Source organism: Talpa occidentalis, unplaced genomic scaffold (genome assembly GCF_014898055.3).
Source record: "Talpa occidentalis isolate TD23 unplaced genomic scaffold, MPIMG_talOcc4v2.1 talOcc4.8, whole genome shotgun sequence".
NCBI lineage: Eukaryota > Metazoa > Chordata > Mammalia > Eulipotyphla > Talpidae > Talpa > Talpa occidentalis.
The window spans coordinates 116,974,559-117,000,783 of NW_023605194.1; the positions used below are offsets into that span (position 1 = coordinate 116,974,559).

A 26,225-nucleotide genomic window follows, 5' to 3' on the forward strand; every position below is an offset into this window, starting at 1 on the left:
GGCCAGGGCAGCCAGTGGAGGGGGCGGCGGGGTGGCCCCTGCGGCGCCGAGCGCTTCTGAGCCCGCTCTCGGCTCTCCGGGCCGACCCGGGCTGAGGCCACCGGGCCAGGGCCAGCGCGCAGCCTCTGGGCAACCGCGTCTGGGTCTGGGGCCTCCTCCAGGCCCAGCACCCGCGTCACCCAGCGGGTCCGCTTCTGGGCCTGTATCCGGGGGAGGAAAACACCCGGCCCCAGGGCCCCAGGGCCGCTGACGACGCCCCTAGACTCGGAGGAGACCGAGCGATCTGCGCCCGGACCCCGGCAGGTGCGTGAAGACACGCGTGCGCGCTCGCCGTGGCGTGAGAGCGCCTTGTCCACGAGCCTCAGCCCACGGCGGCTCCCACAGGCCGGAGGGCCTCACCTGCGTGTGCAACAGGCCGTGTCACACAGGTGTGGCAGCCCGCTCCTGAGGGTCACGCGCTGACACTCCCTTGACAAGACGCTGCTCAGGATGTGTCCTGTCATGAGGTAGCGCATGACTGTGCGTACACACACGCACACACACACACACACACACACACAGAGTATTAGCCCCACAGAAGATGGAGGTCCGGCCATGTGACCTTGAGGACTGTAGGCTTAGTGCAGTCAGACACAGCAAGACAAACACTGTAAGATCCATCTGTGCAATAAAAATGAAGAAACTCATAGAAACAAGCTCCCATGGGGGGGGGGGAGATAGGCAAAGGGTGGTCCAAAGGTATGACCTTCCACCAAAGGTATGACCTTCCACCAAAGGTATGACCTTCCAGTTTGAAGGGTAAAGGAGATGGGAGTGCCATGTGCTCCTTGTGATGACTATACCAAATCCCGTGTGTTTGAAAGCTGCTAACAATGGGTCTCAGAAGTTCTGATCACAAGGAAACAATTACAACTCTGCGGTGGTGGATGTGAATGAAACTTCCCGGGGCGATCATTTAGATGGATGCATAGAAAGATAGACAGATAGACAGATACAGAAATACAGGGTGAAGGTTGCACAGCGTTAATGTCAATTATATTACAACAAAATTGGAATAAAGAAATGCAAAGTTTGGTTGGTTCTGAAGAGGAGGTAGCAAAGAGTTTTCTTCTGTGGATTCCTGGAGCTGCTTTGGGGGCCTCTGGAGGATGGCGAGGCTGGGGTGGGCGGGAAAGTGCTGGGGTGGGCAGGAAAGTGACCACATGACAAGGGTCCCATGCATTTGAGAAGGGGCGGTGCTCCTCATCGTTAGGCAATGGAGGAAAAGAGAAAAAGCCAACACGTTCTAGATAAGGTCACAGATCACCCACCTCTGTTTCTAAAATAAACTTCAAAATTCATTTTATAAACTTTGAGTATAAACTTCAAAGCTAATCTGAAATACAAACAGAATTCACTCATTCGTGGTTTTAGGAAAATAAGAGTTTCCACAAACCCATTTCTTCTCTTTGTCCCACATTTTATATTGACTCCGGGATCACGGCCACCACGTGTGCAAAATGGCACACTCACGTGTGAACGTTTGCTTTGTGGGTTTCACTAAATCAACAAGGTCCGCTTGCTGATGCAACTTCTGTTAATAGGTAACTGATAAATCAAGGGAGCATGGCCATTACTCACTCACCCCAGAGTGAATGAAGCCAGTGGAGCGCCTCGGGATATTTGACATTTAACAATTTCTATAAACTATTTAGCTGCTAAAGATTTTAATCTCAGTTAATTCAAACCACCCAGGGCAATGTTCTTTTGTCTGTCCACAGTATTTACATTGTTCTTCATTTACCTGAAAACTTTTGCTAATATTATGTTCAATATAAATTTCCTATTATTTATTTATTATTATAATTATAATTTTTGTTTTAATGCATTGGAGAGTTGTAAGTATAGCACTTTTTAAGTTGATTGCTTACTGAAAAATCTTTCCTGAACATCGTCTTTGTTGGCCCAAAGGACAGTGAAGTTTTGACAGATGATTTTGGGGCAATATGTTAGAGAGATGAACAATGCCCCACATAGACAAATTTGGTTATTTAGGGCTAGTTTCATATTTTAATGATATTTATCATTTCACATCAATTTTTATTTGTCCTTTGTCCAGTGGGATTTTCCTCAAATTGAGATGTCCTTAGTACATATGGCACACTAGGAAAAAATATCATCCCTGAAATAATAAAAACACTATAATTCAGAGTTGCAAAATATTCTAAAATATGAATATTTTGCTTTCAAATTTTCATCCAATTTATTTTAACAGATAAATTGTCACTTCATGTGTGAGACTTCTATGTTTTTTTTTCCTGAATTTAGACCAGGTTTTGTCTTGGAGAATATTAAAAGTGCTTTGGAAAACATGTTAAAGAGCACACACATGCTTATTCTTTATGACAAAATATGTCAAAATGGCAATTATTTTTTACACAAGTGGAAATCATTGATAAATCTCAGTTATTTAAAACTTACTTCATAATTCACATCAGAAATATGGGGATTTTTATTATGCCCTTCAATATTCTCTGCTTCCACATTGTTTAATAATAATAGTCAAAAGGCTTGCCTTGGAGAAAATGAAGAAATCTTTACCAATTTAAAATACCCGCACTGGTGACTCCATCCTAGTGACCTACTCGAGGGCCAGGGCTGCTGCTGGGGTGTGTAGGTGGCTTCGTAGTGATTCTGATGAGGAAAATTAGTGTAAATCTTTGCCTGAGTCCATGAAACGTAAAATGCTAAGAGTGAACCCGCATGTTCAATGGCTGACTTTGGGTGAAGATGATGAGTCACCGGGGATTGTTAGTTAGCCCAGGGCTGTGCCACCTGCCCAGGGTGTCAGAGTGGGGCAGGTTAGGGAATGTCTAGGCAACTTGATTCTGTTTTGCTATAAAACTAAAACCCTCTAGCAAATAAAAGTCAATTTAGAGAGTCCAGTAGAGGGGCGTCCCCGGTGGTGCAGCACATTGAGCGCAGCGCTGTGAAGCTGTCCGCAGCCTCTGCAGTGCGGGTCCCATCCCATCTGGCCGGGGAGAATCCCACCTGGCGCAGCAGACCTCTCCTGTTCCGCCTGCTGCTCCCCTCAGCAGTGCACTTTGGTCAGTCTGCCTGTTCTGTTCCCCGCTCTGTCTCTGGTGGATCCTCTCACCCTCCTGCGCCTCTGGTCTGTACCCCAGCTCTTGTATAAAAATAAATAAATCTTTAAAAAAAAAAAAGAAGGTCCAGTGGAAGGATAGTTTAATATGGTGCAAGTATGAAATAAAGTCAATCATATGAAAATAACTTTTAAATTTTACATAAAGTGTTCACTAATTCCTCAATAGAAATATGTACAAGAGATTCCTTTAGGTTCTAGCAGATTCGTTTTTTGAAACCTAAGCCACACAGTTACTGTGGGTTTTACGCATCACCTGCAAGTGTGACAACATCATGGATGCACTTCCCCAGTAGCATAAGTGCCCCCGAAGCTTCTGGCATCAGGTCTGCCAAAGACGCTGTCCCCTGTGCTGGGTGCTCGTGCCCGATGCAGTGCACTTGAGGCTCTTCAAGCAGCTTAACAGCATCTGCCAGCAACCTTGCTGATGTGCATAAAAGCCTAGAAACACCCTCCAGCGGGGTCCCCTGGAGCAACGTGCGCAGATACAGGGGCTGCTCCTCTTTCTCTCGTGCTTTCTCGCAGAGTCCGCGCTGGACAAGGACCACGGGGGTCCAGTTCAGTCTCCTCGAACTCTAGCTGCGCAGCAGCTTCCTTGGTCTTTCCAGGAGGATTTTGAAGTAGGACCCTAATGTGTAATAACAAATCCAGACAACCAGCCATTCGGTATTTGTAATGAGCGTGGGAAGCGCGCGCTGACATGAAATGTCTTCATCAGGTAGTTAATGGTTTATAGAGGAGATACATTTCACTTTATTTAAAAGCAGAACCCCAGTCTCCATGCTGCAGTGGGCTCAATAACGCACTGATCTCAAATGATTAGCAGGTGACCTATATCTGAGAGGCGGGCCCCAAGTCCTCTGAATCCCACGGGGCTGTAAATCAGTGTCAGCTCGATAAAATAAAATCTACGAGCATTCCAGGTTCAGATGCAGACTGAACACCAGATAAACTAGAACCATCGTGAAATACGAAATTATTCTCGGGAGGAAAGCATGTAAATACAGACAACCAGATCTGAAGCCTCTTCTGTAGCGCTAATAGAAAAATTCTATCCATGCCTTCCGCACCTCAGTGAACTGAAGTTTTCCTAGACTGAAAAAAACGTGTGGGTTACACTGGCAGAGCCACCGCTCCTGCCCTGCGCCCCTCCCTCCCTCCCCCCCTGCTCCTCTGTCCCTCCCGCCCCCTCCCCTGCCCTCTCTCCTCTGCGCCGTGTCGTGTCTCTCCTTTCTGTTTCCTCTTCACATAATCAGCTTGGTCACTTTCATCAGCATTATCATCTCTTTTTCTGTCATCACCTCCACCATTTTATCCTGTCATTATAAGGGATATGTTATTTAATTTGATGATTTCTTCTTTGTTACTATTTATCATTAATAATTAATTTATAATGTTACAGATCAATGCAGTCACGTCCAGAGGGCTGTGTGCCAGGGGCAGGAGCCAGGCGGTGCTGCTCGGGGTGGACACGGAGCTGTGACGACGCTGGTGAGTGGGAGACAGCAGGCTAGATGCCCTCAACGGTGGCCCTCGGGACACATGGGTGGTGCGAGCGGGGTTTCTATGTAGCTCAGCTGAGGGAGCAGAGCAGCTGCCCTGATGAGGCACAGCTGTGCAGTCTGTCCCAGTGCGACCTTTCAAGTCTCAAACTCTCCTCCCAAGAGCAGGACAAAAGTTACGTCTATTGTGATCAATATCAATATTTCCTCCTCATCAAATATGGTGACAAGTGCTTGCTTTCTTAACGAAAGTGCATAGCAACTCATTGTAATAGATCTTCTGATTTACTGTGGATTAAAGAAAAGATTTCTGGAGTACATGAGATAAAGTGACCGACAGTTTGTACTTTATTGTAATTAGTCTTTTCCCTGGTCCCTTATTTAGGTTTTCTAGATTCCTGCTATGAGTGAGACCATGCGGTATTTTTCTTTTTCTTTTTGGCTTATTTCGCTGAGCATGATCCCTTCCAGCGCCATCCATGTTGCTGCAAATGGCATGTGTTTATCTTTTTTGAATGCTGAGTAATATTCCATGGTGTATATGGACCACATCATCAAAATCAACAAGCAACTATAAACCAGAGACACACTATGGGCGGGGGGAGGGAGTAGGATGAAAACAAGGGGGGTGGGAATTGTATGGGGAGGACTATGACCAGGATGAAAATGCATACATTGTGCAAAAATGGCAAATGATGTAAAAATATATAAAACTAAAAAAAAAAGTGACCGATGGCTCACCAGCTCAATGGGGCAGGATTTCTTTTCAGGTTGAATCTAAAGCTCATGCATCAGTTTTCTATTCTATTCTTCCTTGAATGATATGGAATTAAAGTTAAGCAAGATGCTAAGAGAACAGTGTAGTGATTTATAAAAATTATGTAGGAAATAAGAAGAAATTCACTTTAGGGCAAAAAAAACATATTAAGGATACATGCCAACAACTTGGAAACTTCACAGTGATCAGGGAGAGGTAAAAAATTATTTATGATGGGAGTTTAGAAAGATGAAAAAGAGAGAGCGCTGTGGCGTTGGTGATTTGAAGCGGTAATAGGCGTCGGTGTGATAAATTGATCCTGTTGATACAGGAGAATCAGTAGTTGGATTTTTAAACCTAACCCCATGAACACAGTGTTTAATCACACTGTCGGGAAGAGTATGAAAGAATATATCTTAGCGATCGGAGCTGGAGAGTGTGTGTGTGGGGAAAGCAGACGCGAGCTCCTATTGCATATGAGAAAGAAGGGGGCTTCTATTTTCACACTACGGAAGTGATGAAAAGTTTTCAAAAATAGTGCACACCTCTATCACCTCACAGTTGTCCTTTCTTAACCAGTGCAGGAGTTTGAACACCAGCCCCACACAGCTGAAAATCCATGTATATTATATATTGGTTTTCCCCCAAATCTGAAATACTAATCACCTGCTGTTGACCTGCAGCCTCAGGGAAAACATAATTAGCCAATGAGCCCGTCTTCTGTTTGTCGTGTGTGTTATATACTGTATTCTTGGAAGACAGTAAGTTAGACAAAATAAAATGTCAATTAGGAAATCATAAGGAAGCGAAAAGGCACTTGCAGCATCGAGCTGTTCTTATTAATAACATATCATTGTTGTCGGTGTACAGGGAAATCTTTAAGCGAATCCAAGCAGATCAAACCTGTGTTATTCAGGCGCTTCCGACAGATAAGTCGGCCCACAGAAGGAAAAACAATAGGCTACATCTCCTGCTTTTTAATCACATGAGAGCGTTTCTCTACGAAACATGTAAATCTTTTCCCTCTATGAATAAACAAGCATCTTGTGCAGAAGTCAAAGGATTTGTAAATGGAAGAGCTATTTACCACTATTTCTAATTAATTGGATGCAGTTTATTTCTCTTTGAATAGCATCTTCTCTTTTTCTTTTTATTGTGGCATAGCGAAGAAAATTAGGGGGTGATGATTCTCTGAATTTTAAAGTCAAATGTAAAAGCATTTCTACATTTGAACTTTGCTGTCTTCTTTGTTGTAGGATAGTTTTTTTTTTTATTAATATACTTAACTGCCTCACATCAATAGGCAAAATATCAAATTTTATATAGCACATGAAACAAACAAAAGAACCTAGACGTTGGGGTGGCTGGTCTTGGCGGGTAGGGTGTGGGGTCTCCCGGGAGGCCAGTGGAAGTGAGGGAGGTGCACTTTGTGACACTGCTGTGGGGGGCAGGGAGCAAGTGCCTGGGGGGACACCAGTCTTGGGGGGGTGTAGGGGGAAGCCAGAGCTGGCCCCACCTTGAGTTCTACTACACGGTGAAGGCGAGGGAGTTCTTGGGTGAGGACCACTTGGGTGCCTGGCCATGGAGCCCCGTCATCCAGACTCCACTGCAAAGATTCTGAGAACATCACCTGGGAAGAGAACCCAGGTGATGCTGAGCAACCCCCACCCCAACTTCCCGTGCTGAGTGGACAAATCAATCATGACCCAATGAGAGAAGCCAGTTAGTCTTAGAGAAGCACAGTGCACGGACCTCAAGCATTGAAAATATTCTTTTGCTGCGGCCATTTGTAATTTTTTTCATATATGCATATTATGCCCCCAAATGTCTCCTTTATAATGAACAGCATTTGCTTCTGTTGTTGGAGATTTCCAGTGTTTCTCCTGCTTCCCCCAAACTTGATCTGGTTCTAGAAGCACTTCTTGGCAGCCCCTACAATCTTTGTAGACATGAAAAAGAAAAATGTTATTTTGAAGCATCCCTAAATACTACTTAAAATTTTACTATTGTGGTAATTGAAAAAAGCTGATGATATTTGCAACAGTTCCCAGAGTTTGCCTAGCTGTATTCTGAGTCAACTTTGGATCATTTAAATCTTGTTTCTGTCCCTGAACTGCAAGCATCTTAGCTCTAGTAGATCAATCGAATCTAGCACATCCTATACATTGGCCATTCTTCTATCTTAGTCTATAACTGAATTCAAATATAAATTTCATTGTACCTCCAATATTCATGCTATTCCTCTGACAATATTAGGGACTTACACTTAATTTTTTTGTTTCATATATTTTCCTAAAGAAATTCATCAAATGCTATAAACTATTATTGACCTTCCTACATTTAATACGTTTATATTCCCATAAAAATTGTGTAACAGCATTTTGGTGTAGTTACAATCTGGGGATATGGTAGGAAAGGAAATCGAGACACTACATAGGGCATCTTAAAGTTTTATAAAGAAAGGAAGAGTCTGAGGAGATTTTTTTTTATAATAAATTTTATTTTTATGTTCCCCATACAACTGCAACCCCCTTATTTTTAAACTTCAATTGATGCTACATTTTAACACTGCAAAATTTTCTAAATGAGAAGGAAGAAAATTTATAGAGTTGAAGAAGGAAAAAGAGGAAAGAAGAACACGAAGAAGGAAGAGAGACACTGACGGAAAGCAGCACGGTTGGCGAGGGGAGGGGGAAATTGCGTGTATTTACATTTAATTTCCGACTGAAGATTGTAAATCAAGCAGCATTTTTTCTCCTCCTATTCATCCCCATTTTGACGGCCTCCCTTGCAATGAAGTCATCTGGTGTTCGATGTCCCCAGCAGTCTATATTGCCTATCAAGTTACTTGAAAATTTTGCTTCCAATTTTCATTAGTTTTGATCTTCTATTTCTGTGCTTATAAAGTCAATAAATTCTTCAACCGTGGTCCTGTTCAGAAAGAAGAAAATATCCTTTTTTTGAAAGCACTCTGAAGATCTGTGGTGTTTGTTTATCTCCTTGGAAATTAATGAAGGATTTCTTTCCTCCCCGAATGATGGCCATGTAACACAGAACCTGAACAAATTATCAATATCTTATCTAAATTAAAATCTAAATTAATTTTTTTTCCTTTATGCTCAAACTTTGTGGTGAGTTTTCAATTATCGTCGTGACTTTATTGTTGTTCTGAAGGCTGCGGCAAAACCATTAAAACATTGAAAGAATAACTCAGAATCAAGACATTTAGCATCCTGTTCAAAGAGAAAAATGCAAGATGTTGTGAGAGGAAAGCAAGTAGAAATGAGAATTAGCAACTCATGGAGTTTGCACAGCAGAAGAAACCGTCAAAAAATCAACAGGCGGCCTACAAAATTGGAGGAAATGTTTGCAAATTACAGATCTGACAAGGGGCGACGAGCGCACACAATATATAGAGAATCCGTGCCACTGAGGAGCAAAAAGCCCCAAACTATGGGATTAAAACCAGAAAGAGAATAGACATTTTTCCCAGAAAACGTGCAAATGGCCGGCAGGCACAGGTCAAGGAGCTCAAGGTCGCTCATCCTCAGGGCGCCACAGGAGGAGCCCCAGGACCTGACACCTCACCCCTGTTGGTGGCCGCCCCCGAAATGTGGAGAGACTCGCCCGGGAAGGTGAGGCGGGAGGCCCCGGCGCACAGCAGGCTCAGGTGCTTGTGGTGTGCACCTTTCATTGGCGCCAGGTTACACTGAATTATAGCTCCAAGTGTGTGCTGACTCATGGATACATTAGTGTTTTATTTTATAAGTGAGTTTATCGTTGAAACCTGATCAGAATCCCTCGCCCAGGCAGCCCGGCCTTGTCAGTTCGCCGTGGCTTCGAGAAGGCACCTTCCTCCCCTGTCCCGCAGCGACCCCCTGGGTCCCGACACAGCCACCACCATGTTCACCTGAAGTGAAAAAAAGTAAAACGCACCTTCTATAGTTTTTTATTGCCAATTGGTTTTTATTCGTAACTCATTTAGCACTGTTTGAATTCCAACTTCATAAATTTGAGAAGGCTCAGACTTTTATTTTTTTCTTCCAAATTAACTTCTGAGTAATAAAAACCTGTTCCTCTATTTTTTCCTTTGTGTGTGCAGTCTAATGGAATCTCAATTTCTACGTCAGAGTGTTCACGTGTCAATAATATACTATGAAGCCTATTTAAAAGCAATTAAAATTATAAATGAATTTTTCTTACTAATTAAATCAGTAACTTTAATACTTTCACCTACTACCAGAATATGACTATTATCTATCTATGAAAGAAGTTTATATTTGTATACATATTATATATATGAAAGCTATCTATCACCCATTCTTTATAAATTACTGTAAAAGGAAAGCATATTTCTGGATTATAAAAATTAAATAAATAAAAACTTATATATACTTCTATTATTATCCTATTAACAGATATAGGATCATGAATCTAAGAGATCATTTTAAAAGAGACTTTTTAAAAAGATTTATTTATTTATGCATACAAATATTTATTTATGCATACAAACTGGGGTGTAGGCCAGAGGTGTGAGGGGTGAAAGGATTCACCAGAGACAGAGTGGGAAGCAGAACAGGCAGATCTACTGAAACACACTGCTGAGGGGAGCAGTGGGCAAGGCAGGAGAGGTCTGGCATACCCTGTGGGGCTGCTCCCTGGCCTGCAGGGGATGGAACTCCTGCTGCAGTGGCTGCTGAGAGCGTGATAGCACCGCCTTTAACCCCGGTGTCACCAGGGAGGCCCCATTTTAAAGTAATGTCTAAATTTTAAAATAACATAAAGTGACAGTTAGGAAAGAACAGTTTTAACCTGCATAACTTTACACATTAAAATCCCACAGTATTTTAATATTGTAATTGCTATTCAATGCAGGCTATTTCTGTTATTCAAAAGCATGGTAAACATTATGCAAACAATTAAGTATAAATACAAGCTAACTGTTTCAACTGTTGTTACTGGGAAGATATCAGATCATACACCACTTCAAGCCTGGAATAATTGTGTAGACACACTGCGTAGTGGGAGATTGAGTTTGGGGATGAGATACGTTTGACATGGGTAGTTACTTTTCCAACAGCTGTGCCAGTACAGAGACAAGCTAATGATTAAAGAAACTTCTTGGCAAACCACTTCTTGTTAAGTGGGGAATGCAGAATGCTTGGCATCTGTAATTGAAGTAATTTGTAAGAAACCACATTACTTAGCCAGCTGTAACTTCTACTATTTCATGATTAAGATTATAATCCATTAATCAATTTATAGACACAAATACATTATTGTTCAAGATAAATAAGAATTTAAAAACACTCAAATCAATAAATATAATTACAACAATAGTCTGCTCCATTCATTTGTCTTCCAGATGTTTGGTGAAATTACTGCAGCCTGGAGCCAGACAACTAACACCATCTTTAGTTTTGTTTATTGCAATAAAGAAAGTGTGTTAATGAAAAAGTGCAAAGATAGATAATAGAAATTAATGTACTGTGACATAAAATTTTGCTTGAAAATCAAGGCAAGTACAGTAAAAGCTAACATGTTTAAACGAGCATTGCATAATGTACATCTAACAACTATAAAAATCATTTTTATTGAAGTGTATCTGCAAATCATACTACATGAAAAATGACAACAATAGGCTCGAGACAGAATATGTCTAGTCTATGGAAATAAATTTTGATCAGTATTTAAAAGTTATTCTGGATAATCACAGGAAACAGGAGTTTGAAAGTATCTGCACAGACTCTCTTTTTTCCTGTTTGTATCCAAGTATCATTCAATCTAATTCTAGCATTGTAAATTATTATACTCAATTCCTTTATAAAACATCATTTTGATTCAAATAAAAATAAACCCTCACTATCACTTACAGAATAGGATACATAGGTGTACCCAGGTAGTAGACAGTATAGGGTATAAAAACACATTATATGGTATATACCATGTTACATGGTATTATCTGGAAAAATGTGGGAGATAAAAAATATCATTAGATTTTATATATGATGTTACTAATAATATCACTAATTTTAAGTTTGTAATATTGTCTAAGTTATAAGTCACTTAAGAAGTCTTCAAAAATACAGTATATCATTTGTATTGTTTTTAAACAGTACATTTTAAAATATGCTCACTTACCAACAACTAAATCTTCAATGAACTAGGAAAATGTATAACAATTTCAGTCTTATATTTAAGAAAGATTTTTCAAATAAGCACGTTATGATTTAGTATCAAAAATACGTTTTTTTACTCTATTTTTTCTAATTACTGGAAAAATTAATGAACATCAACATAAGCATTTGTTGGAACTAAATTAAATAACAGTTCAAGGTCATTGCTTCTATGAAATGTTTGAATACAGTAAACAAAAATAGATGTTATATTTCAAAGTAAGGATAGATATCTTGTTTTGAATATTGAGCATTAAAATCGATGGCCAATTGAATAATACCCTTTTTTAAAAGATTTATTTAATGATGCATGCAAGAACCGGAGTGTAGGCCAGAGGTGCAGTGGGTGAGAGGACTCAACAGAGTGGGGAGCAGAACAAGGTGGATCCACTGAAATCCACAACTGAGGGGAGCGGTGGGGAAGATAGGAGAGGTCTCCTGCACTGTGTGGGTCAGCTCCTGGGCTGGGGCTCAAACTCGTGAACTTATATGCCTCAGTGGCTGGTGATAGCTTCATAGCACGGCGACTTTAGCTCCTGCACCCCCAGGGAGGGCCTGAATAATACTAAACCAGAATAAACTAGGGTTTGATGGGTTAATTCTATCAAACTTTAAGATTTTTTTAAAGGTTTATTTATTTATGCACACAAGAACTGAGGTACAGGCCAGAGGTACAGGAGGTGAGAGGATTCCCCAGAGACAGAGTGGGGAACAGAACAGGCAGACTGACTGAAATCCACTGCTGAGGGGAGCAGCAGGGAGACAGGAGAGGTCTGCTGCGTCCTGTGGGTAGCTCCCTGGCCAGCCGGGGATGGAACTCGTGCTGCAGAGGCTGCCCATAGCTTCACAGTGCTGTGCGGAACCCCTTGTGCCACCAGGGTGGCCCCACTTTTGAAGACGTTATACCAATTCTCTACAGCTGTCTGAGTCTTTCTGACGTTAGAAGGTACATGAACACTTCACACATATAGAAGCACCCACATGCACACAGACATGTACAGGCTCACATGCACACACCTGCACAGACCCTGTGAAACGCACATACACCTGAAGAACATAGTGCAAAGACCCAATGACATACGCATCGGCAGCTCTGCGCCACTCTCCTGTCTCACTGTGCTATCACCGTGGGATCCCTCTGACTTCTAAAATTTTCTAAATTGTCTTAAATTCCCAGTGCTGATCGTAGGAATTTTAAAGGAAATTTAGGTATCTGGTGACCCGGGTGTTGGAAGTGCGGGCGCGTTCATAAATGAGAAGCAAACGCGGTCGGTTTCAAACAATGATTTAATGAGTCATGGCATAGACATAGACACGCTAACAAAGCAATCCGTTTCTGAGTGTCTCCATCAGGCCGAGGAACAGCTTTCAGATGCCGCCACGCCCCAGCGCCCCGCAGGCAGAGCCGGTCACCTGGAGGTCCCCTCTGCAGCGGCCGCGTCCTGCGCCCTCGGGGACCTGCGTTGGAAGAGAAGAGCCAGTTAAGCCCAAGCAGAGAGTTAAGTGTGGAGGATGCTCGTGTGTCAGTGGAACCCCCCAGGCGCGTTGCACAGAGGTCGATGGGACAAGGCTCGGAAGGAAACCAGGAGGCCCTGGGAGCCGCCGCTAGCTGGCGGGTGAGCGGTTCTCCAACTTGGAACTTCAGTTTTTAGAAGGGGCCCAACCCGGGGGCACTGCCTACCGTGTCTGTCAGTCGGTGACTGTGCCACTCAGGCCCGCAGAGCTCCCGCGTCCTCTGCGCCATCCGTGTGCCCAGGCGCCAACAGCAGGGCTCTCCCAGCCAGGGGGTGCGCAGGCCTTCACCGGACAGAGCCTAAGGTGGGAAGCGAGGCCGTGGGTTCCGGCCTCTGGCCCTGGGGCCTCTGGGGGCCGCCCCTGCACAGCTCCACAGCCCCCCCACCAGCCCCTTCATCTGTTCAGCTGCCCCCAACCTCCACTCCCCTGCTTCACCCCCCAATGTCCACTCCCCCCTTCACCCGCCTTGCTCCCCCCACCCCAGGTGCGTCACCAGTTCCGTTGCCCTCCTGGCCCTTCACCTGCTGGGCTCCAGGACGTCTGGGATCAGGTCCTGTGTGTGTCCTGCTTCTCCTGGCCCCGCTGGCTGGCCCCCGCCCGACCCCTCTGCAGAGCCTCGCCCTCCCCGGCTCGCTCCTGCTCCCTCGGTGGCTGCCTCCCGGGCGGGCTCTGCAGGGTGTGGCGGTCTCAGCCGTCGGGTGGGTGAGCGCTGCTGCTCTGTTTGGAGCCGCGTGGTCTGCAGAAGCAGCACAGATTCAGCAGCGCGTTCATGATCCGCCTCCCGCTGGCGAGCCCGCCCCGGCTGGAGCTGACGGACGGCACTGAGGCGGAGTTGTCGTCCTCGTGGCCAAGCGTCTCTGCCGGGGCCACCGCGTTCCTGCGGAACTTGGGGAGCCAGCGGCGTCTTGGGGGAGGTCTGAGGTTGGCGAGGGGGGGCTGGGGGGCTGCACTGAGTGTTCTGTTCTTGGCTTCCTGGCCACCCTCCACCTGGGGGCCTGGCATGGGGGCGGCGCTGCCACGCTCCTGGGTGTCCTCCGCCTGGGGGCCCGGAATGGACGTGGCGCTCTGGTCCGGGGCGCCCTCCTGCAGGGGGTCTGGAATGGAGGTGGCTCTCTCCTCCCAGGCGTCCCCCTGCAGGGGCCGTGACGTGCGGGTGACGCTGTCCTCCGCCTGGGGGCCCGGAATGGACGTGGCGCTCTGGTCCGGGGCGCCCTCCTGCAGGGGGTCTGGAATGGAGGTGGCTCTCTCCTCCCAGGCGTCCCCCTGCAGGGGCCGTGACGTGCGGGTGACGCTGTCCTCCGCCTGGGGCCCGGAATGGACCTGGCGCTCTGGTCCGGGGCGCCCTCCTGCAGGGGGTCTGGAATGGAGGTGGCTCTCTCCTCCCAGGCGTCCCCCTGCAGGGGGCCCGACGTGGGGGTGGCTCTGTCCTCCGCCTGGGGGCCCGGAATGGACGTGGCGCTGCACCCCGGGGCGCCCTCCTGCAGGGGGTCCGGGATGGAGGCGGCGCTCTCCTCCCAGGAGTCCCCCTGCAGGGGGCCCGACGTGAGGGTGCCAGAGTCCTCCCAGGTGCCCCCTCCCTGGGAGCTCGACGGGCAGCTGCTGCTGTGCTCTGAGGAGCGGTCCAGCTGCGGGATCCTCACGCAGATGGTCCTGCGGACCGGGGCGGGCGCGGCGGTACCCGCTTTGCGCGCGGCCTCCTGGCGCGGCTCCTCCCCGGACCCCCGCGGGAGGCCCTCCCGGGAGCCCGGGCCGCCAGGGCTCGCGGCGCGCGGGCCGGGCTCCTGGAGCGCGGGGACACTCGGCCACACCTGCCCCTCGCCGCGCCGCCGGGACCGCAGGATGAGGTACGTCCCCATGACGGCGTCGAACCGGCGCTCGCCCACGGCCGCCTGGATCTGCTGCGGCCGGTAGCCCAGGCGCACCATGGCCTCGGTCAGGGCCGCGTCCTGGTGGCTGGGCGACGGCTGGCGCACGGCCAGGAGCTCGCGGCTGGCCCGCACCCACGGGTGCTGCTGGATGGCCTCCAGGCTGCTGCGCCCCTGCGGGTCCAGCGCCATCATGCTGCCCAGGAGGTCCCGGCACGGCGCGGAGAGGTAGTTCGGCAGGTGGAAGCGCCCGCTGAGCACGCGGCCGCGCAGCTGCAGGAGGTTGGAGCCCCGGAACGGCAGCGCGCCCGTCACCATCCTGTAGAGCACCACGCCCAGGCTCCACACGTCGGCCGCGGGGCCCGCGTACGCGCGGTGCTCGAAGATCTCGGGCGCCGCGTACTCGGGGCTCCCGCAGAAGGTGCTGAGCGCCGCGCCCGCGCACTCGATGCTCAGCCCGAAGTCGCCGAGCTTGAGGTTGTGCTCGCTGTCCATGAGGATGTTCTCTGGCTTGAGGTCGCGGTGCGCTATGCCGCGCGCGTGGCAGTGCGTGACGGCCGCGAGGATCTGCTCGAACTTGCCGCGCGCCTCGGGCTCCTCCAGGCGCCCGTGCCGCAGCAGGTACTCCTGCAGGTCCCCGCCGCCCGCGTACTCCATGACCAGGAGGAGGTCCTCCCGGGTGTCCAGCACCTCGAACAGCTGGATGATGTTGGGGTGCTGCAGGGCTTTCATACAGTCCACCTCGCGCGCCAGGAACTCGAGGCGCGCCTGCCGCGACTTACAGATGAACTTGATGGCCACCTCGGTGCCGGTCACCAGGTGCAGGGCCAGTTTGACCTTGGCGTACGCGCCCTCGCCCAGCGTGCGCAGCACCCGGTAGTGTTTCATGCTGGCGGCCTCGGGGGCGCCGCGCCTCCACATAGCGAGTGCGAACCCGGAGGGGCGACCCTGGCGGCCCTGACTAAGCTGGCGGCCCTGACTAAGCTGGCGGCCCTGGCGCTGCCTCTCCTGGTGGTGTTATCAAGGGTACTATTGAGATGGTATCAATAGTACTGATATGGTATCAAGAGAACTACTATGGGATTAATAGAAGATAAAATCACCCCCCCCCCAAGCTAACTAAATATTAACAAAGCTACCTTAACTCCACCCCCACCCCCCTGACCCCCCCACCCCCCTGACCCCCCAAAACCCCCCGCCCCCCGACACTAACTATACTAACCTACTAGAAAACACCAACACTAACTATCTACCAACACTACGATCTACCAACACTACGATCTACTGACTAGCGACACCAAAAATAAATGAACAGACAACGAAAGAAACCACAAATGATAGAAACACTTGACAATACGATCAAAACAAGCCACTACGTTGACGAGGACAACACACAGCGACAGCACGGACGGGGAGCAGACTCGGACAGGACAAACAGCAGGAAACGAGCAACAAAAATGGACAAAAAAGGACGGACGACGAAGGGGAAGAAGGGACCAAGGACACGGTAACGACAGCAGGGAAAAGGGGGTTGGGGGGCCACACACACAGGAAAAATAAAAAACTAAAAGAAAACAGGAGAAACTAAAATAATAAAGAAAAACAGAGAAAAAAATATAAGCAAGTAACAAAACCACACAGGAAAATAGGACAGAAATGAAAATACAGTAACTAAAATAAATAACTAAAATAAGTAACTAAAAGAAGGAAGTAACGGAACACACACCACGTCCACCACACCTCCACGCTACCGTCCACACCTCCACGCTACGTCCACACCTCCACGCTACCGTCCACCGCCCAACGTCCGTCCGAGTCGCAGGTCGCTATCCAGAGGCTTCCTGGCTCCTGAGGACGTGCAGAGGCCGCCGGGCAGGGGCTTATATAGGCAGGGCCGGGGGCACCGTCACAGGGGCCCTTTGTGCAGTCAGAGCCGGAGGTGGCCGCCGCCCGGGGCAGTGACCTTTTGGCCTTGAGGGAAACGCGTCGGCCCAGAGGTGTGTTTCCAGGGCTCCCTGGAGATGGAAGTGTCCCCAGGGAGGGAGAGCCCGCCCGGAGAAGGCCTGAGGCCCTTTGATGTGCAGCCAGGAGCCCTGTCCTCGCTGACGGCTCTGAGCGGGCGCTCCCCGGTCCCTGCCTTGCACGCTCATGTCTCAAAACCACGCTCCGCCACTAGTGACATTGTGAACACGTCGTGCTGGGAGCGCGACACGCGACACAGCCCGTCCTTCACATGCCAACGCTGCAAACTCCCCGGGCCCTGGTCTTCCTCCATCTTTGCCCGCGGGCTGAGCGCGCCCAGCGGCCACCTCCAGGCCGCAGGCCCGGGCGCCTCTGGCTGGCGGCAGATGCTCTAGAGCTCGGCCTCTCGCTCCCCTCTTGCCCGTGTCTGCCCGCTGGTGCGAGCACGCAGCCCCTTCCCTCACTGTCGAGAGTGTCGCCAGAGGCACGACACGGGTGTGTGTCCGTCAGGCGGTGCTGCCTGCCATGGTCGCCCCCTGCAGTGGGGACACCACCGCCCCCCGACCTGACTCAGCGCGGGCTGGGGGCAGCGGGGGGTGATCAGCTCCCACCGAGATTTCTGGCTTAGAAATAGCTGCTTCTTGCTGGAATTGCGGGCGGGTTGGTTGGCAAAAGACAGGTCCGGACGCTGTGACCCCGAGCCCTGGCAGGAATTACCTGGCATCTGGGAACGGTGGGTTCAGGTGAACAACGGGGGTTCTGTTGCTACTCAGACTGCAGGTTCCTTTCACCCACCCCCCCAGGCCTACCCTGACTCTTCACTCACTGTATCACCTGAGGACCGAGTCTCGCCTGAGCAGCCTGGAGCGCAGTTGCAGCCCCAAAACGCAGAAGCACTGGCTCAGGGGTGTCGGGTCTGATACTGCGCCAGCGCCTCTTTTTCCGTTTCGGCCGCCAACGCCAATGCTCACTCCCGCTTTTCTCGCAAGCCTGCTCGCATGTCACCTCCCCTGCTTTGCTGTCCTTGACTGAACTAATCCATCCTGTGGCTTCCAACATTCTCTACGGAGCCGGGGTGCCTGCTGGGGGTGCGGGAATGAGAGGATTCACCAGAGACACAGTGGGGGGAGCAGAACAGGTGGATCCACTGACATCCGCTGCTGTGGGGAGCAGCGGGGGAGAGAGGAGAGGTCTGCCGCACTGTGTGGGTAGCTCCCCGGCGGGGGATGGAATGCAGGCCGCAGAATTGATAGTGTTGAGCCGTCACCCCTAGGCCACCAGGGAGGCCCGACACGGCCACCTCATAGCCATAGTTGTCCACCCGCCCAGCTACTCTGGCCAGAGGGGAGCTGCTGTTCTGCCTCTCTCAGAGTGGGAGTCCCGTGCTCTGTAGCCTGCCTGTGCACACGACCCGTCTCAGCCTAAGGGACTGCAAAACGCCACGGAAGGCTCCACATTCTCTTTGGGGACTGACAGTGCACCTACCAGCCCCAGGGTGGCTGCAAGTGACTGGGCCAAGACTGGTGCCCCCTCACGGGTTACCCCCGCCGTCCTTAAACATCCTCCATCCCACAACCAGTTGAAGAGGGAAAGCATAAACCAGCCTTCCCGTGGTCTTGCTGTGCTTGAACGTCACAAAAACCCTTTTTTTTTTTTAATAGAGGCATGTTTTATTTATTTATTTGTTTGTTTGTTTGTTTGTTTATACAAGCACTGGGTACAGTCAGAAGCGCGGGAGGGCGAGAGAACTCACCAGAGCCAGAGCGGGGAGCAGAGCAGGCAGAAGGACCGAAGGACACTGCTGAGGGGAGCAGCGGGCGGCAGGAGAGGTCTGCGCGCCATGTGGGACCCTCCTCCGGTGGCCGGGAAGCAGCCGGGGATCGAACTGGCGCTGCAGAGGCTGCAGGCAGCTTCGCAACCCAGTGCTCAACCGCTGCGCCACTGGGGAGGCCCACGAAAACCCTTTCTTAAAGCCTTCCCTGCCCTCGCTGGTCTGCTGCTGCCCACCCCCGCCTCCTCTCCCTGTCGCCAGCCCTCCTGGGTGAGCTGCCCTTCGTCCTGCCACCTCCTGTTGCCGCCTGGGGCCTTTGCTCTTGTTCTTGCAGAGTGCCTCCCCCCACCCCCATGTCTGCCCCTAACCAGCTCTCTGACCTTGCTTTGCTCCAACCCACATGTCCCGTCTGACCGCCTGCAGGCTGGTGCTGCCCGTTTCGTCCTGAACCACATTCTCCCTCCCTTCTCAGTGTCATCGGCACCGAAATCACACGAACACGTTTTGAGAATTTCACGCCAAAATGGAATTCCCGCCTATGTCTTGAGCTCCCGAGACAGTTTAGTGTGTGGGAAGAAAGCTGTCGGCTGACCCAAACCATCCTAAGACAAGAACATTCCAAGGAGCAGTACACTTTGAATGTCCCCTTGGCTTTTTTTTTTAAAAATAGATTTATTTTATTTTTATGAATATAAGAGCTGGGGTACAGGCCAGAGGGATAGGAGGAGGGGGTGAGAGGATTCACCAGAGACAGAGCGGGGAGCAGAACAGGCAGACTGACTGGAATACACCGCTGAGGGGAGCAGCGGGCGAGGCAGGAGAGGTCGGCCGCCCCTTGTGGGTAGCTCCCTGGCTGGCCGGGGATCAAGCTCGTGCTGCAGAAGCTGCGGACAGCTTCATAGGTTGTGTCTTAACCCCCTGCGCCCCTGGGGCGGCCCTCCCCTTGGCTTTTTACATGTGAACATTTTCTCATTCTCCATCAGGAAATAGATTCAAACAGTTTTGAGTAGGGAAGCTTAGTTTTAAGCGATATTTCAAAGTGCTTCAAATGTCAAATGTCACGTGCGAGGTCATAAAGGTTGACGTCATCAGCCACGTTGAGTTTCAAGTGCTCTGTTACGTAACAGCGTTTGTTACATGAATCTGTGTGACTGGGGAAGCAGGGAGGGATTCAGCATCAAACACAGCTTCATCCCTTCAAGGAGGGTATCTTTTTTTTTTTTTTTTTTTTTTTTTAATTTTAACCTGTTGGCTTAATCTTTGAAAATTGTCTCACGGTCCAAATCACTGTCAATACCTATGTCTAAACATAAAGGAGGGGAAAATGAACTGAAACAGAGAACGTGATGGGTCATTGATTTGAGGTGTGAACTGAAATCTGAAATCACCTACCACTTGGGTTTATCTGGTCCTTCTAGCCCCGCTAGTACAAGTTCCATGTGGTGCCTCTTCGGCCAAAGCCCGGCGGGCAGTGTCCAGAGTCCCTGCTCATCGGACCCTCTCACGCGCTGGCCTGTGTTTTTAATGAACGATGGGCTTTCGGTGTGAGGAGGTGAGTTTCCCTGGAAGTAGGGGAAAACGCGTAAGAAGGGCCCGCGGGAGCTGAGTGTAGGTGTGCTGGGGCAGGGGTGTGTGGCCGGCAACCCGCAGCCAGACGAGCTGGGTTCCAGGAGGCGCTCGGGCCCGAGGGACCAAGGGCGGCCCGTGACGGGTATTTCATCAACACCTGGTCCCTCCTCCCGTCCTCTCTCCTCGTTCCATCTCCAGGCCTCGGCGCTTCCTGGCATCTGCACCGAGCCCCCAGGCCGGCCTCTCTCAAGCATCTGCGAGCCCCGCATCTTTCCCTCTCAGATTTGATCTGCCGAGGCTGCGGCCTCCATGTCATGAACGGGAGCCCAGACGTGCCTCACAAGGACCCCTTTTGGAATCGTTTGGCCCCTGAACTATGGGGGTGTGTTGTCTGCGTTTCTTTCTTCCCACCCACTGCAGACTGGTCTGGGCCGGAGCAGAGGTCTGTTCCTTCAGTGTTGCCCACCGCCCGGCCTGGCTCTCCGTGGCAGGTGCGGGTGGGGTTGGGGGGTCCTCTGTGCTCAGGCTCTGCTGGACTTGGGGGACGAGCAGGGGAGGCTGCACTAGGAGCAGCATCCAGGGCAGCAACGGGGAGTGGATCAGGCTGAGGATCTGCCCCCTCATTGGTTCTCTGGGATCCCCTCCCAAAGCCTTGGGGTATCTGGTCTAGAGTCACTGATTCTGGGGCTAAATATGGAAACCGTGTTTGGTTGGAGTTTGGACCTCCTGGGTTTGTGTTTGAGCTCAGAATCCTGCACTGTGTCCAAATGTTAATTCTGCAAGGGAGCGGCTGTCTGCCTTTCTGTTGGCCTTTCACTCTGGAAAGGAAAGGAAGAAAATGAATTTCCTGAGTCTTCAGAGGCAGAGGGTGAGTCTGAGTGAGGAGGAGCGTCCGGCCCACCTGGCCTGCGCTTGCTCCGACCAGCCTGAGACAGCAACGCGCGTCTGCTCCGGGGGCAGAGGCCGTCTCTGCAGAGCACAGGTGTCCTTTGAAATGAAGCCTAAGATTTAAAATCTGGGCCATTTCACACAACCATCTGGGTTTCTGTTATTTTCTTGAAAAACAAAAACCCCCTATCCCGCTTTTCTGAAGTGACGTTTCCATGAGGTCACAATGACATTTGGAGTCTGAAATGTCAAAACCGGTTGTTATCTCACCTCGTCCTGAGCAGAGGCATGCGGCAAATTTGAATGTACAAACTCTGATTTTTTTTAAAGGATGATTAATACAATAGCCTGGGCGATATCTACATGACCGTGAGGCACCCAGCGGTGAGATCATGGCTGCATAGAACCGATCTGACATCTTTATCGCCCGGCCTGTTCTCGAGCATAACTTTCAGTTGATCCCTCATTTGGCTTTTTTTTTTTTTTTTTTTCCCCAGTAAGGCTTGATGTTCTCATCACAAAACACTTCTAACCCCAGAGTAGACAGCACCGTGTCCTTAGCCTAATCCTCAAAGCCTCTCTCGGGAGTTCTGTCCCCGAAAGTCCCAGCAGATTTTGTTCCGTTTGCCTGAACCATCTTACAACACCCGTCACCGCCTCCTGGCTGGCAGCGTGCTGGGAAGGGGAGCCGCACCCTCTCCAGCCTCCCCTGTGCACGCCTGGCTTGTGCGCAAGTTCCCTGCTTCTCTCTTATCCCCAGGGTTTTAAACTCCCTTATTTACTTGAGCACATAGATCTGCTGAGGATGGGGTTTCCTTTTTGAGGAAGGTGATTTTGTAACAGGGTGGTCCCCAGGGAAGGGGGAAGTTCCAGGTTCCCTGCCCCACCCAAGGGAGGGTGGAGCTGAGCAGGAAGAGAAGAAGCTGCAAGAAGAGACTGGGGAAGGAAGGAAGCAGGATGGAGCCAGGAGACCTGGAGGAGGCGCGTGGAGCCTAGAGACATGTGAAGAAACTGCGCTTGTCTTTGGGTTGTGGACGGGGTGACACAGATGTGGGGGAGACCCGTGGGGAGGGGACCATGGCAGCTTTTATCTTGATGTTGATTTTGCTCTTTTCCTTCCGGGCTTGTCCGGTTGTTTCTGACCCTTCTCTGTGGGTCCCCACTGGAAGATGCTTTAGACTTGCAGCAGGCTTTGGGGCCTTGTTCTGGGCCGATCCCATATGGATGGACTTTTACCCACGAGGGGACGGGTAACTTTGGGTGCTTCATTTAGAAACTAGACTCTTTGCCTTACCTGTATTGTTTCCTAGTTTTATTAAAGTTGCTTCCCATTAAAGTCTCCTATGTTTTGTGTTGATGCGGCGGATGGCAGAACCCATGTAGAATAGGCAGGTTTGCGGGGCTTGGGCTGCCCCTCTCCCTGTCCTATAACAATTTGTTACCTTTCAGAAGAACTGAGGGGCATCATGGCTTTGTTCCCCCCAAGGCCACACATCATCAAAGCGTGGCAGGCCGCTCTGAGAGCGTCCGTGCAGCTGCCACACGTTCAAAAGAAAAGGTTTCATTTGAATTTAAGAATAGAAAGAGACACCGTTTCAGAAATGCAAATGCATTTTGGCATGTCTTTGCATATTTTAAAGGCTGAAAACTTTGACGGGGCAGTGCGGTGTGTGCTGTTTCTGTACATGTGTATTGAAGTTGTCACACCCTCTCTCGCCTGCCAGGCAGAGTTCCTTTGTTGAGTGAAAGCACGTGCGAGATCTCTCTTTTCATTAATACAGTAAGCGCAACCAACCACTCTTGTGATACAGAAAGTTTGGAAGTGATGCCGTGCAAGCAGATATTTATGCCTCTGGGCCTTTGTTTATATGTTATTTGTGTATATGTGGATAAGGAAAGTGTTGTTGTTGCCTGTCAAGAGCTGAGGTCCTGTCATAGGACAGCCCCGATATTGAACGGGTGGCCTGGCTGTGGGTCCTCACCCGCGCGCTTACAAGGGACTTATGAATACTCCACGGCAGGCACACACGAAAGGTTCATAAGAGGTTTATTTACAAGAGAAAGGGAAATAAGGAAATTGTACAACTCAGGGAGAAAATAGGGAAATAAAGTCTTTCATGCGTCCTACCCGGTCTGCCGACCTGGAAACCCAAAGGCACTCTCAGAGCTGGCCAGACGCTGCGAGCTGGCGGGGAGCCAAAATGGGGATCCCCCCCCAAAGCCCACGTGTCTGCCTTTATCCCACCCTGGCTGCTGAACCCCACCCTCAGGTCCCAGCCCCCTTCCCTTGGGTGGGGATGGGATGTGGAGTTCCCAGGGTCTTTGGCTCTGGCCTGGGGTGGGGGTGGAGTCCACGAAGCCTGTATGGGATCAGCTTTAGGACAGCCTTTCCCCCTAACATTCCCTGTGAAGTTCTCATCCAGACTTGGGGGGGGGGTTACCCCCAGACAAGTCTGATGAGAGTGTCACGGATGCCCTGGGCCTCCCCCGGGGCGTGGCGTCGCCGACTCTCCCAGTGCTGACAGCGCGCGCACTTGGCAAGTCTCTGCCAGATCTCCCGAGATCATTCACCTCCTGAACCCAGAGCTGTGGTTTCCTCATCAGGCAGCTTTGGGACCCTCCCGACCCTGTCTCCAAAGACGGCCCTGAGTTCTGCCGCCCCGGAGCTGCTCTGAGCCGCGGGCGTGTCCGTGCGCGCCTGTCCCGCGGGCGTCTGTCCGCGCGTCCGTCCGCGTCTTGCCCCAGCTAGAGTTTAGTTGTTCACTGCGGCTCGTCCGTGGGGGCGGCCTTGGGTCACGCGAGGCTGGTGGTCGGGAGGGGCTCTGAGCAGCCCTGGCCTGCGCTGTCCGGGCCTCAGGACCAGGCGTGAGAGGCCCCGGGCCTGCCGCGGGGCTGGGCGCACGGCCGAGGCCTCTCCAGGGGCTGCGCCCTCCCGCCCGGGGCCTGAGCTGCCTCCTCCGGCCCTGCCCGGCTGGGCCCTGGCGAGGAAGCCTGGTGCTTGCGGCTCGGACGTGTCTCTTCGGGCTCCTCGCTTCTTTCAAGGAGCTGCAGGGTTTTGTTGGTTATCCTGCCCTGCAGCGCAGCCGAGGTGGTCCCCGAGACAAGTGCCCCTTCTCTGTCGCTAGATCCACTGCATCTCCTTGTGGGCTAATGCGGACTGACATAAACCTGTCAAAAAATCATTAAAGAAATTCCAGGGCCCCGTAGATTTTTATTTGTATTTCAGAGTCGCCTGTAATATCTTCTGGGTTCTCGTCAATATGGGAAATAATCATCTGACCCTACCAAGCACAGCTGCTTCATATGAGAACTTTGAGCAATTGCTTGGGCATGCACCATGATTTCCAAGTGGTTTCCATCTTTCTTTGAGGGTGTTTTCTTATTATTTGTTTTTGTGTGTTTATTCTGTAGGCACCATTGGTGACAGCTTTGCATGGACTCGGAGGGGCAGGTTCCCACCTCTTCAGATGCTGTCCCCCAGGCGCACCCACCACCACGGCCCCTCCGTCTGCATCAGAGTCCACAGGTGTGGCCGTCCTCGCCCAACAGTAGGTGTCTTTTGGTGTTTGAGTCATCATTACACAGCATTTTTTCTTCCTTAGAAAATTTCCTCATGAAAGAAAGCAGCTAACATTGTTTCTAGACTTCAAACAATAAGACAACAAAACTGTAAAACTGCGCCCTATCCATATTTCATGGAGAACTGAAAATTGTTTGCTGGATGTTTGCGATGGAGCTGGAATGAATACAGGAAATCCCACGACTTCTGGGAACAACACCAAGACCTTCAGCAGATGCATGAAATACTGATAGCACGGAACACTCTCTACATCATGATTTTCTTTCTCTATGTGCACATTGGTGATAAAGTTACATTTATAAGTGAAGCACAGTTAGAGGTTACCAGCAACAAATAATAATTTTGAAAAGTTATATAAGTGGGCTGTAGTAAATGTTAAGTGAATGTGAGCTTTCTCAAAATATTTTAATGGATTCAGTTGACTGCAGTTAACTGACACTTTTGAAAACAAAGCTACAGTTACCTGGTGGGGGAGGGGGGCTGCTGTGCCCTGAGGCTCCAGGCCTTGATGCTCTTGTAACCAGCGGCTGGATGATTAAGGTAACTTACAGTTAGTCTGTCCAACTTTTTAAATCAGTATCAGATATCAATAATCTTATAGGTAATAAGATTCCTCTAGTTTATTCCCCAAGAAATCGTCTGAATCTTCTTTTACATGGTCTGGATATTTAGTTGAAGAGTTATTCCATTTTTAAACCTCACAGAGACTTGAAGAGCTATTTCACTTTTTCCTCAGTGCGTGTGCCAATGAACCCATCAAAACACTAGCTCAACAGACATTCGTGGTTGGTGCACCGACATGCCAGCATTTGTGTAAACGACAGCAGTTATTTCCATTTGGGGAGCCCCTGACGGAGCAGAGAGGTGTGTGTGCTTGTTCTGTGAGAGGCGACATTTTCGTTTTAGTGCTCTTACCAGTAAAAGACAGTGAAATATCCGCAAGCTCTCAGAATCTGGTATGAATGATAGGCTCCCGCACCATACTGATAAGCGTATTTTCCTAAAGGAAATCCTACACTTTTTTTGGGGCGGGGGAGGATTTAAGGGTGTGCAAGGAGACCAGCAATCAAATGCCCTGGGCGTCTGGCCACTGAATCCTCCTGTGTCTCAGAGCAAGCTCTCTAGCCTCCTGCTCTCTTTTCCAGCAGGTTCTCTCCGTGACCTCCCTTCCCAGGGCCTTTGCCTGAGGGGCATCTTATTGGTGGAGTTCTCAAACAGCAGCAGCAAACTATTCAAAAACCATGACAATAACCAAGGTCAAGGAAGAGATAGTTGTGCCTTGAGATGATGGAAAAATCACACGTGCCAATTAGATCTAGAATTTGAAATGCGTGCACAACTCTGAATGAAGCCTACAAGCCTTAAATATAAGATCACTTTAGATTTAACTCAGGAAATGTAAGGATCAGGAAGAATTAGATCTGCAGGAGTGACAGGCGGTGGGATGTGCATGCATGTGTTGAGGCTGGAACATAAGGCCAAGGATCAGAGGACACCA

General features: G+C 49.8%; 2 protein-coding genes across 8 annotated transcripts in view; one reads left to right on the forward strand and one right to left on the reverse strand.

Moving 5' to 3' along the window:
• Positions 1 to 12,851: 12,851 nt before the first annotated feature.
• LOC119234778 (serine/threonine-protein kinase MARK2-like) lies at positions 12,852 to 16,102 on the reverse strand. The gene is made up of 4 exons (XM_054690691.1): positions 14,912 to 16,102; positions 13,614 to 14,870; positions 13,259 to 13,390; positions 12,852 to 13,035 (listed from the first exon to the last, which is right to left on the reverse strand). The coding sequence occupies exons 1-2, from the start codon at positions 15,876 to 15,878 to the stop codon at positions 13,780 to 13,782; spliced, it is 2,058 nt and encodes a 685-aa protein (XP_054546666.1). The 5' UTR covers positions 15,879 to 16,102; the 3' UTR covers positions 12,852 to 13,035; positions 13,259 to 13,390; positions 13,614 to 13,779.
• A 3,551-nt stretch (positions 16,103 to 19,653) lies between these two features.
• Positions 19,654 to 26,225, forward strand: part of LOC119233739 (uncharacterized) — a 65,809-nt gene continuing 59,237 nt past the window's right edge. For 2 of the 7 annotated variants that reach the window (XM_054690053.1, XM_054690054.1), the window contains exons 1-3: positions 21,060 to 21,127; positions 24,559 to 24,695; positions 25,464 to 25,591. In XM_054690053.1, coding sequence (XP_054546028.1) covers positions 21,098 to 21,127; positions 24,559 to 24,695; positions 25,464 to 25,591 — 295 coding nt within the window. In that variant the 5' untranslated portion in view covers positions 21,060 to 21,097. Of the gene's footprint in view, positions 20,243 to 21,014; positions 21,128 to 21,306; positions 21,532 to 24,090; positions 24,236 to 24,558; positions 24,696 to 24,721; positions 25,268 to 25,463; positions 25,592 to 26,225 lie in introns of those variants that run through there. The other 5 variants (XM_037496333.2, XM_054690055.1, XM_054690052.1 and 2 more) reach the window with 5 other exon arrangements.